Source organism: Panthera onca, chromosome C1, assembly GCF_046562875.1.
Source record: "Panthera onca isolate mPanOnc1 chromosome C1, mPanOnc1 haplotype 2, whole genome shotgun sequence".
NCBI classification, from domain to species: Eukaryota; Metazoa; Chordata; class Mammalia; order Carnivora; family Felidae; genus Panthera; species Panthera onca.
Window position 1 is genome coordinate 95,344,521 of NC_138346.1, and position 13,016 is coordinate 95,357,536.

The following is a 13,016-nucleotide window of genomic DNA, read 5'->3' on the forward strand; positions in this document are numbered from 1 at the left end:
CTCAAGCTGAAGAGAGGTTTATCATATTCCCTTTCTACCTTTTTCATTTACCATATACCTGTATTAGTTTTTAAAAATAAAAGAAAGCATTTAAAGTGTTGTCACTGGGGAGAGGACATACACAGAGAAAAATGTATAAGGAGTCATTCAACAGACCTGTGAGCAACAAGATTTGATCCATTTTATTGACAAATAGCTGCTACATTTATCTACTCTATGTGACATACTGGAGACACAACAGTGACTAAAGCCAAGAAAGGAAGGAAACAAATAAAACTCTGTCCTTACATTGTTTACCTTCTAGCCTGAATGGATGTGTTGGGGGATATTTTTACATTTAACTGCATCTACGTTACTATGTTTGAGAGAAATTTAGGGCTTTCACGGTAAAAATATAAACAAAAGCCTTGAACTAACCAATTCCCCCAAAATGTTTTCTTTCACAAAATGCAAGTGTATGACAATGTCATCAGTAATTTGAATATAAAAAAGCAGTTAGTGTAAACTGGATAAAACCTACTTTTAAAAAAGTCTTAAATAAATTTCTATTGCAAAGACTGTAATTAATAATTATAATGGCAGAATGCTATATTATTAAAGAACAGAGACTGTGGGCACTTCTCTAGATGTATACAAGAATAGCTTTCCTCATTTAAGTCTTTACAGGGGATGAAAGGAATGCAAAAAGAACATCTGCAAATTTCCAAATGACATCTACTAATCAAAAGTCAACTAAGATTATAAACATTGTGAACAAAAAGTGGTAATCAAATTTTATCACAAGCAAAAATACAAGTTCACTTAATGTGTACAGCTAACTTAGATGTATAAAATGAAATGTAGATATGACATAGATGATGCAATCTTAGAAATCATTACAGTCATGGGGCACCTGGGTGGCTCAGTCGGTCAAGCGTCCGACTTCAGCTCAGGTCATGATCTCACAGTTCGTGAGTTCCAGCCCTGCATCAGGCTCTGTGCTAACAGCTTGGAGCCTGGAGCCTGCTTCAGATTCTGTGTCTCCCTCCTCTCTCTGCCCCTCCCCAGCTTGCTCTCTGTCTCTCTCTAAAAAACAACAACAACAAAAATTTAAAAAGAAAAAAGAAATCATTATAGTCATTCCTTAAAATCATCAGTCCTAAATACCATCCTTAACTGTATACTCTTGGGACCTTAGCAGAAATATAATACATTAAATAAAAACTACAATACATTTAAATCTGGCATATTGGATACAGCTCCGACTGCTGCAGCTCAAAAACAGAGGCAATAAAACTAAGTAAAGAGATTTAAATGACCATGGATTTGGAGAACAGACGTATGAAAACAGACCATGACCATCAAAAATACAGAGAGAACAGTGTATTCTCCACAATCTCATCTTAAGACAATTCATTAGAATATAAGAAACAAATGCATCATAAACTTGACTAACAAAATTAATGAACAGAGTTTCTAAGAGAAACTGAATCAATATTTATTCTAAGGTTGATACTGGAGAGGATGTTCTCCCACAGTATAGAACTTGGAGATACTGTTGGCGCCAGGGCTTTTCTACTTCACCAGATTTATCTTGAGCTTCACATTGTAAGGCCATTCTTTAATTTCTAACCCCAATTACATAAACCTTACTGCATCCAGTGGGCAAAGGGTAGACTTATCTAATTAGGTTACATATAGAAGTCACTTAGTGTGGACAGTGATCCAACCCTCCAAGAGAAATTGACAATAAAACTCAAAGATAGTTTCTGGGTCACCAACACATGTCCACACTGACTTTATTCTCAAACACAACAGCGCTTAAATTTTAGGGGAGATATTACTTTTAAATTAGCCGCTGTGGGAAAATACAATAAATCCACATAAACATTAAACATATTTTGATATAATTAATGCATATATTATGAAACTAGGTAAAGTTTGTAACTATCATCTCAAAATTTAAGCTTGTTAGGGTTTAATTTACTGACTGGTGTTACGTTTGTGGTGAAACTCATGCTTTTTCTAAGTTTACTATGACATTCCATTATAACCCTATAAGAAAAATTTTCCCAATGATGTGGGGGAGTATGAATTTAAAAGTGACTCACATTCAATTTGAGACCACCCCCTTCACCCTAAAAGAATAGGGAAAAAAAAAGATAAAAGAGTGAGGCTGTGCAATTGATGCAAGAGCACCAATACAAATATTAAAACCACTTTTGATAAAATAGCAAAGGTAAAAAAGACAACAGTTAGATATGAAGGGTGCAATGTTACTTTTTAAAATAGAAATTAACATCAGATTTCAGATTTCAATTATCCTGCTAATAACAATTTAATGTAAAATGCTGAAGTTTACCTTCATACATATATGGCATTAAGTGGGGTAATAAAAATAATACTTTGGCTTTTTAATGAATGATGGCATTTAAGTAAATTAGGGAAAGAATGCAAGTGACCCAGGCTTCACCATTTAATTTAAAGGTCAAGCTGTGAATTTTGGCTGTAAGCAAGATACCTGTTTTAAAGCACACCAACCAGGCCATAGAGACAAATTATGAAAGAGGGAGGGTTCAAAAAGAGAAGTATAGTCTTGTGGTGAGATAATTACTAGAAGTAGAAAAGTAAGCCTGATTCAGCAAATGAGACCTCTGTAGCCACATAAAGAATTTCCAGAACTATTTTGACTTGTGATTTCTACCAGCATTTTCCAAGGCTACTTAAGGAAAGCCACATTTGTATTAGTATTCATTAGTTTACGACTGCCTTTGGAGCCAATTTAATAAAAATGTAATTCTCTCGATCTAAATTGTTATTGCCAAAGAGGCTTCCTCTCTCTTCCATAACACTATCACTGACCTAAGTTCTGTGCACAAGAAATAACTAGGAAAATGGAAATAGAATAAGACTCATGTAGATTTAAAAGAGAAAGAGAAGCAAAGGAGCCTGCGGGAGACCAAAATGTATACAAACACATATACTGTTCAAACAAGATAAACCTCTATGACAATCTGATAAACCAAATCACTTATGATCAGAAGAGATTACAACAGGAATCAATCTAAGCTATGAAGCTGTTCCTTCCAAATAGAAAAAAGAAAATATTTTATGGACCTTTTCAAAGACTGTTTTCTTAGCAAAAAGGTCCTAATAACAATCTACCAATAGCATAGTCTTCCACAGTCTATTTTTTCTACACACGCCTTTCAGAATAACATTCTAAAAATAGCTGTGATAAAAAGAGCAAAAAATATAGTGAGAATTAAGACAAGGTTAAGTATGTTTAAACAATATGCAACTTTCTGTTAACAGATGCAACACAGTATGCAAGTTACTCTGAAAAAAAGACCAAACTCACACCTTTCACAAATTAAAATAAAATTTTCAACTAAACAGCATTACTCGACTTTTCAAGATTTACAGGTTGCAGGTTACATTCTTTAGTACTGGAGAATAAGTTTTACTTCAAAACTAATTATACACACCTCTGCCATTTTGTTTGAAGGAAAATTTGACGTTTAGGTCACCAAAAACTTAAGGAGACAACAAATACTGTGATAAATAGGAACGCTGACACCATAAGAAATTACTGTTAGCAAATCAAATATTTCTGCTAAACATTTAACTTTCAAAGGATCATTTCAAAAGAATGTTTGAATTAAATTAAGCCCAATTCACAATATTTGAAACAATGAATCCAATACAATTAAGATGTACAACAGAATGACTAGGCCAAATTACACTGTACATTACTATTTAAAATTATTCAAATGTTAACTATAAAATCTAAATGAATACCGATGTCGTAACTGTTAGAGTAAATGTTTCGTATTTACCTTTTATCTCAAAAACCTGGCAAAGCCTAACAAAGTGCCCAGCAGCTTGTCATCACAAATTAAAAAACTAGAAACATTTTGCATTTCAACCAAAACGTTTATCACACGGTTTACATTCGCTGTTACCTTAGAACACTAAATCAAAAGTGAAATCCACGACCAACTTTTTTATGCGTATCGATTTACTTCAAAATTTGGTTATGGTAGAAACAAGCTATAAGATAGTACTTACATTTCTACTGAATTTGGTGAAAGAATGGTGCATATAAAACCTGTGCATATAAACAATCGCAGTGTTTATTGTAAGCTGAGAGCTGGAACGTAACATTTAGGAAATAGCCGAGAAAAACAGGACCTAATTTCCAAAACAATTTTGATGGAAAATTCCCCACCTACGGTATTTTTCCAATGCTTACAGTTCACTCAAAACGAACCCCAAAACCATACACATAAAACAAAACCCCGCAGGGTGGTGGTGATGGTAGGCTCGACGCCAACTATAATAAGTGCTGAGCATTTCACTCCAATATTGCTATTAAGCCAGCCCGGGAAGGATTTATCAATGGCTACGACTCACTAAACTCAGCATCAGACAGTTGAAATGCGCGCGCGCACATCCATACAAAACCACGCCAAGAACATAAAGACCTCCAGTGAGCTCCCAAGGTATGAGACCCGCCATCAAACCAGCGAGGAACGCGGGGAGAAGCTGCGGAGAAGACTTCACGCCTTTCAGCATCGGTAACCCTTCTACTTCTCGGCCCCTTCTCCGACGAGAAGTGGAAATAGCTGCCTCTTTTCTGCGATAATCCCTAAAATTCCCCCCTGGCCTCGGCGGCCTTCCCATCCCCCGCCGCCACCACGCGCGGCCCCAAACAGATTACACAACGCAGTCTCCTAGCCCGCATTCCAGGACTCCTCTCCTCCCCTCCTTCACTGGCCGGTTTCGGCCTCCCGAGCCCAAGCCCGCCTTCCCTTACGGCGCGGGCGAGTCTCAGCGAAGGCCGAGGCGGCGGCGCCATGTTTGCGGGGCACCAGGCCCGGAGAACAGGCGACCGGGAGAATAGTGAGGGGGGACAGGGCGTGAGCGGCGGAGGGCCAAGAACAGGAAAGGATACACATTGAGACGTTGTCCCATGTCCTGGATGAGGTTGGCCGCCTGCTGGCGGTATGAGAGCTCTTTATCCGCCTCCATTCCGCAGCGGCGGCTCGGCGTGTTCTCCAGCTGTTCCCGAGTAAAGAACCAGCGAGAAGAAGCTCCACGGCCCGACGCCATGACACTTCCTCCTCCGCCCGCTCCCTCACCCACCCCCCTCCCCTCCCGGCTCGCGGACTCCCCGCCAAGGCCGCGCGACCCCGCCCCAGTCCGCTCGCCGTAGAACACGCACCACCCCTTTTTACTCTTGTCGCTGCCCGTGCGCGTGCGCGGGGCCGTCCTGCCGCCTCGCCCTAGTCTTTTGCTTTCTTTTTCCTGCCCCGGGCCTCGCTCTTACGCACGGGACCACAATGCCCCGCGCCGCTTGTCATTTGGAGGCGCCTGGAGGTGGGGGTCTGCTCGGAAGGAAAAGGTCGGCGCGAGGGACGCTGGGTCTAGGATTGGCTGGGTGAAGGGGCGGGGAGGAGAGGAGGGAAGGGGCTGGCTAGAGGTCGCGTAGAGAGGGAAGCGGGCGGGCGGTTGTGCCGTGAGGCCTGGGCGTGGACTTTGAAGTCCCGGTGGCGTCTCGGGCTGGGAGTCTGGTGGCGTTTGAAAGGGAGAAAAGCCGTACCCTTCTCCAGCCGCACGCCGCAACTTCCACTTTCCTCGTTTTGGTCTGCGCAGTCTCGTAGGCATTTCCCCGAGTTGGAAAAGTGTCCACGACGGAAAGCCTCTGCTTTCGGGCGGCTCTGCGGAGGACGCACCTGGGAAGAGTGCATGAGTAACAGCGCTCCACCTGTGTGTGTGTGTGCTTGAGTGCTTTTTTTCCCCTCTATGTTGTCCACAGCCACTTAGGCCGTGGGGTTTTTTTTTGTGATTTCTGGGCCAAAAGGTATCCAGTTAGAAAGTGTAAGAGCTGACTTTTTAAACGAGATTTCGGTAGCGTGTTTTTAAACCACGCTGTGATTGAAAACAAAGTAAAAGGAGAAACAGTACAAGGTAAAATTTTTGCTTAGTGGTTAAGACTAACGCCACATGTATCAATTGATTAATCTCTTCCGCCTTTGTAAGCGACTACTGCAGTAGAGTTTCTTTCCGCGAGTAGATAGGTCTCAGACTCTGAGCCATTGCATATTGGCCTGTGAATAAAATGTATCTTCTAAATTGTAACTATTTGGGGGCACCTGGGTGGCCCAGTCTTTGAGCATTGGGCTCTTGATTTCAGCTCAGGTCATGATCCTGAGGTACTTGTGATGGAGCCTCACCTTGGGCTCTGTGCTGACAGTGTAGAGCCTGCTTGGGATTTTCTCACTCCCTCTGCCTCCTCCCCACTCGCGTGTGCTCTCTTGCTCCCATAAATAAATAAATAACTTTATTTGGCAAAGACTACAGAGAACAGGCAGAAGTATTTCTAAAAAGCAAGCGATAATGCTTTTAAGTGAGTTTCTTATTAATGCTCCCAGCCTTTGTCCTCGTTTGGGGGCTTAGCCTATGTGCAGTGTATTGCCGTATTTTGGCTTTGGCTGTATCGGTTACATATTCAATATAGAGCTATTGATTTGGTTGCAGTAGGCAGTTTGTAACAGTTGTCTGCGTAACTTTATCTCTTACCTACATTGCTTGCTTCACATCTGTACCTGCTTAGAGAAGTTCTGGGATAGATTGATTTAAAGCACCATTTATAAGGTGCTTACCCCCAACACTCGTTATGATACAAACTCAAACTAAGAATATAAGAGAACTTCTCAACTTGTTGAAGAAAAATTGTAAAAACCCTCCTGTTAGTATCATAATTAATGGTGAGAAACTAGAAGCTTTCCTACTGAGGCAAAGATGTCCCCTCTCATCACACCTTTCAAAATTGTACTGGAAATCCTTGCTAATACAGTAAGAAAGGTAAGTAAAAACTGAACAGATTGAGAAGGAAAAAAAATATGTTGAGGGATAGCATACTTTTTTGTAGGAAATTTCAAAGTATTAAAAAAAAATGGAACAAGTGATTATTGCAAGATTTTAAAATACACAGTTATTACCCAGGAGTCATTTGCTTTCCTATATACCAGCAATGTCCAATTGGTATTTGAAATTTAAAGCACAATACCATTTATAAAAATTAATAGGTATGAATCTAAAATATGTTACAGGATCTATGTGTAGAACTGCAAAACTCTAAGGCAATCAAAGAAGATATAAAAAGAAGAATATTTTGGGTTTATGGATTGGAAGACACTATCATTTGATGTCAATTCTTCCCAACTTGATCTATAGATTCAGCGCAATCTCAATAAAAATTTTAGCAAGTTATTTTGTAGATATCAACAAATTGATTCTGCAGTTTATACAGAAAGGCAAAAGACTGTCCAAAACCAGCACAATCTGAAGAAGTTGGACGGACGCTACCTGATCTCAAAGCTACAGTAAGACAGCATATATTGGCAAAAGAATAGATCAATGAAACAGGATAGGGAACCCAGAAATAGACCCACAAAAATGGTCAACTGATTTTTGAAAAAGGAGCAAAAGCAATATAATTGAGAAAGGATAGTCTTTTCAACAAATGATGCTAGAAAAACTGGATATTCATATGCAAAAAAAAGCTACACACAGACCTCACACTGTTCACAATAATTAATTCTAAATAGATCATATCCCTAAATGTAAAATGCAAAACTATAAAGCTTCTAGAAGATGGCACAAGAGAAGACTAGGTGACCTTTTTTTTTTTGTTTGGCAGTTGTTTTCACATAAAACACCAAAAGCATGATCCATGAAAGAAAAGATTAAGTTGGATTTCACTAGAATTAAAGACCTTTGCTCTGCAAATGACCCTGCAAAGGAAATAAAAATATGAAAAAATCTGCAAACACGTGTCTGATAAAATACTTATATCCAAAATATAAAAGAACTCTTAGAATTCAACAGTAAGACATCCCAATTTTTAAAAAATTGAAACATAATTAACATATATCAGTTTTAGCCATAGAACATGTAGATTCAACAATTCTATACATTACTCAATGCTCACTGCAATAAGTTTTTTTATCTGTTACTGTATGTTATTGCAATATTATTCACTATATTTCCTATGCTGTACTCTATCTCACTGACTTATTTTATAACTGGAAAATTGTATCTCTTAATCCCCTTTATATATTTCACCCATCCCCCTACCAACCTCCCCTCTGGAAACCACCAGTTTGTTCTCTGTATTTAAGAGTTTTGTTTGTTTTTTTAGATTCCAAATATGAGTGAAATTGTATTTGTCTTAGTCTATTTCACTTAGCATAACACCCTTTATGTCCATCTCTGTTGTTGCAAATGGCAAGGTCTCACTCTTTTTCATGGCTGAGTAATATATCATTGTGTGTGTGTGCACACACACACTTGATGTCTTTATTCATCCATAGACGCGTGATTGGATTGCTTCCATATCTTGGCTATTGTAAATAATGCTGCAATTAACATAGGGGTGCATGTATCTTTTCAAATTAGTGTTTTCATTTTCTTTGGGTAAATACCTAGTAGTGGAACTACTAGATCATGGGGTACTTTTATTTTTAACTTTTTAAAAATGTTTTATTTATTTTTGAGAGAGAGAGAGAGAGAGCATGGACAGGGGAGGGAGCAGAGAGAGAGGGAGACACAGACTCTGAAACAGGCTCCAGGTTCTGAGTGTCAGCAAGGAGCCCGACGCGAGGCTCTAACTCACAAACTGTGAGGTCATAACCTGAGCTGAAGTCGCATGCTTACCAACTCAGCCACCCAGGTGCCCCATCTAACTTTTTTTTTTTTTTTTTTTAATTTTTTTTTTTCAACGTTTTTTATTTATTTTTGGGACAGAGAGAGACATAGCATGAACGGGGATGGGGCAGAGAGAGAGGGAGACACAGAATCGGAAACAGGCTCCAGTCTCCAAGCCATCAGCCCAGAGCCTGACGCGGGGCTCGAACTCACGGACCGCGAGATCGTGACCTGGCTGAAGTCGGACGCTTAACCGACTGCGCCACCCAGGCGCCCCCTTTTTTTTTTTTTTAAGTTTAGCTTGAGAGAGAGGGTGCATGCCAGAGAGCAGGGGAGGGGCAGAGAGAGAGCGAGAGAGAGAGTCTACCAAGCAGGCTCCTCACTGTCAGCATGGAGCCCTGAAGGTCTCGAACTCACAAACTATGAGATCATGACCTGAGCCAAAATCAAGAGTCGGATGCTCAAATGACTGAGCCACCCAGGCACCCTATATTTTTAGCTTTTTTAAAAAATTTTATTTTTAATTTTTTAAAATTTATGTCCAAATTAGTTAGCATACAGTGCAACAATGATTTCAGCAGTAGATTCCTTAGTGCCCCTTACCCATTTAGCCCATCCCCCCCCCCCACAACCCCTCCAGTAACCCTCAGTTTGTTCTCCATATTTATGAGTCTCTTCTGTTTTGTCCCCCTCCCTGTTTTTATATTATTTTTGTTTCCCTTATTTTCATCTTTCTTGTGTCTTAAAGTCCTCATATGAGTGAAGTCATATGATTTTTGTCTTTCTCTAATTTCACTTAGCATAATACCCTCCAGTTCCATCCACATAGTTACAAATGGCAAGATTTCATTCTTTTTGATTGCCGAGTAACACTCCATTTTATGTATATACCACATCTTCTTTATCCATTCATCTATCGATGGACATTTGGGCTCTTTCCATACTTTGGCTATTGTTGATAGTGCGGCTATAAACATGGGGGTGCATGTGTCCCTTTGAAACAGCACACCTGTATCCCTTGGATAAATGCCTAGTGGTGCAATTTCTGGGTTGTAGGGTAGTTCTGTTTTTAGTTTTTTTGGGGAACTGCCATACTGTTTTCCAGAGTGGCTGCACCAGCTTGCATTCCCGTATTTTTAGCTTTTTGAGGAACCTCCGTACCATTTTCCACAGTGGCTGTACCAGTTTACATGCCCACCAATACTACATAAGGGTACCTTTTTCTCCACATCCTCACCAACACTTGTTCGTTCTTTTTTTTTTTTTAAATTATTTTTTATTTTTAGAGAGAGCACATGTGCAAGGAGGGGAGAGGCAGAGAAAGGGAGAGAGAATCCTAAGCAGGCTCTTTGCTGATAGTGCAGAACCTAATGCGGAGCTTGATCTCATGAACCGTGAGATCATGACCTGAGATGAAATAAAAAGTTGGATGCAACAGAGCCATCCAGACACCCCTATTTCTTGTGGTTTTAATATTAGCCATTATGACAGGTATGAGTTGATGTCTCATTGTGGCTTTGGTTTGCATTTTCTTGATGATTAGTGATGTTGAGCATCTTTTCATGTGTCTGTTGGCCATCTGTCTTTTTTGGAAAAATGACTATTTAGGTCCTTTGCCCATTTTTAATTTTTTTTTAATGTTTTTATTTATTCTCGAGACAGAGACAGAGCATGAGCAGGGGAGGGGCAGAGAGAGAGGGAGACACAGAATCTGAAGCAGGCTCCAAGCTCTCAGCTGTCAACACAGAGCCCAACGCGGGGCTTGAACTCACGGACTGTGAGATCATGACTTGAGCTGAAGTCGGACACTTAACTGACTGAGCCATCCAGGAGCCCCTTAGCATTAAAAAAAATTTTTTTTAATGTTTTTTCCTTTGCCTATTTTTAATTGGAATTTTATTATTATTATTATTATATTATTATTATTATTGGTGTAAACTTGTATAAGTTTTTCATTTATTTTGGATATTAACCCCTTATTGGATATATCATTTGCAAATATCTTCATTTTGTTTTTTTGGTGGTTTCCTTCACAATGCAAAAGCTTTTTATTTTGATGTGGTCCCAGTAGTTTATTTTTGCTTTTGTTTCCTCTACCTGAGAAGACATACATACAAAGATGTTGCTGAGATTGATGTCCAAGAGATTAGTGCCTATATTTTCTTCTAGGAGTTTTATGATCTCGGATCTTGAATCCAGTTTGAGTTCACTTTTGTGTCTGGTGTGAGAAAGTTGTCCACTTTCATTCTTTGGCATGTAGCTGTCCAGTTTCCCCAGAACTGTTTATTGAAGAGATTGTCTTTTCCTCATTGTATATTTTTGCCTCATGCCTTGTAAGCATGAGTTTATTTCTGAGTTCTATTCTGTTCCATTGATCTATGTGTCCATTTTTTATACTGTTTTGATTACTACAGCTTTGTAGTGTATCTTGAAATTTGGGATTGTGATACCTCCAGCAAGTTCGGCTGCCCATTGCTTGAAAAGCCATTACTCAAGAGCAAATTTTTTCGTTTGTTTTTTAAAAGTTTATTGATTTATTTTGAGAGAGAGAGAGCGCATGTGCATGACCAGGGGAGGAGCAGAGAGAGAGAGAGGGAGAGAGAATCTCAAGCACGCTCCCCACTGTCAATGCAGCTCTGGTCATAGGGATGGATCCCATGAACTGTGAGATCATTACCTGAGCTGAAATCAAGAGTTGGACACTCAACTGATTGAGCCACTCAGGTGCCACTCAAGAGACAAATTTTGATTAGAAAGGAATTTGAGCTTTAATCTGAAGGCTGGCAACCTGAGGAGAAGGTGAACTCTTGTCCAAAAGCTGACTCCGAGGGGCCTCTGGGTGGCTCAGTTGGTTAAGTGTCCAACTTTGGCTCAGGTCATCATCTCGTGGTCAGTGAGATCGAGCCCTGAGTTGGGCTCTGTGTTGACAGTGTGGAGCCTGCTTGGGATTCTCTGTCTTCCTCTCTCTGCCCCTCCCCCACTCACACTCTATCTCTCCCTCTCAAAATTAATGAATAAATCTTTATTTTATTTTTTAAATGTTTATTTTTTGAGAGCGTGCACATGCAAGAGATAGAGATAGAGTGAGTGGGGGAGGGGCAGAGAGAAAATCTGAAGCAGGCTCCCTGCTCTGAGCTGTCAGCACAGAGCCTGACACAAGGACCACAAACCATGAGATCGTGACTTAACCAACTGAGCCACCCAAGCACCCCACTAAATAAAACTTTAAATTAAAAAAAACAAAACAAAAGCCAACTCTGAGGTTTCTGCCTGGAGCAGGAGTTTTTAAAGAGGTTTAGGGTGGTTAATCAGCAAACAGAGTGCAGTGGCCTGCAACCTTTCTTGATTATATGAAGACTTGATGCCAGCTACAAAAGTTATCTCAGTGTTTGTGGGTTGTGCAACAGAGTCTGGTTCTTGTTTCATGATATGCAGTAGTACTCTGTTCTTTCTGCAGAGAAGGGCTGGGTTTATAGATAACAATGAAAGGTCAGTAAAATCATTTGTGTGGCCTAAAAAAAGAAAAACATTTTGCTAAAAAAATTTTAGGCTAATGAGAAAGCCAAGGTGGCTTCAAACAGAATTGCTGGCTTCTGTGACCTGGGAAAGTTCTGGTCCTTATTCCTCAAGATCAGTGGTCTGCAAATCTCAAAGAAAGTAAATTAGTTCTGTTACAGATCAAGGGACTCAGGTCAGCAAGTAAGGAATGTTTTATCTTGAGGCAAGTTAACACATAAGATCATCTGGAGTGCTGTTACCTTTGATAGGGATTGCATTAAATCTATAGATTGCTTTGGGTAGTATGCACATTTTAACAATGTTGATTCTTGGACTCTATCAGTATGTAATAGCTTTCCTTTTGTTTGTGTCAGTGTTTTATAGTTTTCACAGTGCAGGTCTTTTACCTCTTGGTTAAGTTTATTCTTGGATATTTTATTTTTTATCAGTTTCTAATAGTTTTTTGGTGGAGTCTTTAGGGTTTTCTATATATAAGATCTGCAGATAGTGAGTTTTACTTCTTCCTTACCAATTTGCATGGCTTTTACTTCTTTTTGTTGTCTGAGCTGTGGCTAGGACTTTGAGGACTATGTTGAATAAAAGTAGTGAGAGTGGGTATCCTCTTGATACTGACCTTAGAGGAAATGCTTTCAGTTTTTCACCATTGAGTATGATGTTGGTTGTGGGTTTTTCATATATGGCTCTTACTAGGTTGAGGTATGTTTCCTCTAAACCCACTTTGTTGAGAGGAAAACATCCCACTTTTAAACTGGGTAAAAGATCTGAACCCACATCTCACAAAGAAGATATACAGATGGCAAATA

The 13,016-nt window shown here is 39.7% G+C and overlaps 1 protein-coding gene and 1 long non-coding RNA gene across 7 annotated transcripts in view; one reads left to right on the top strand and one right to left on the bottom strand.

The window, feature by feature from the left end:
- The window catches only part of CCNT2 (cyclin T2), a 40,801-nt gene extending 35,682 nt beyond the window's left edge, over positions 1–5,119 (bottom strand). For 3 of the 5 annotated variants that reach the window (XR_013557332.1, XM_060622686.3, XM_060622684.3), the window contains exons 1-2: positions 4,937–5,119; positions 4,051–4,132 (exon numbers count right to left, since the gene is read on the bottom strand). Coding sequence is in view for 4 of the 5 variants with exons in the window: in XM_060622686.3 (XP_060478669.1) it covers positions 4,051–4,132; positions 4,937–5,094 (240 nt within the window). In the remaining variant the exon portion in view is untranslated. Of the gene's footprint in view, positions 1–2,090; positions 2,118–4,050; positions 4,133–4,936 lie in introns of all 5 variants that reach the window. The other 2 variants (XM_060622685.3, XM_060622683.3) reach the window with 1 other exon arrangement.
- The window catches only part of LOC144617170 (uncharacterized), a 35,303-nt gene continuing 27,287 nt past the window's right edge, over positions 5,001–13,016 (top strand). Inside the window, exon 1 of one of the 2 annotated variants that reach the window (XR_013557334.2) lies at positions 5,001–5,386. This is a non-coding gene — a long non-coding RNA (uncharacterized LOC144617170). The remainder of the gene's footprint in view (positions 5,387–13,016) is intronic. The other variant, XR_013557333.2, reaches the window with a different exon arrangement.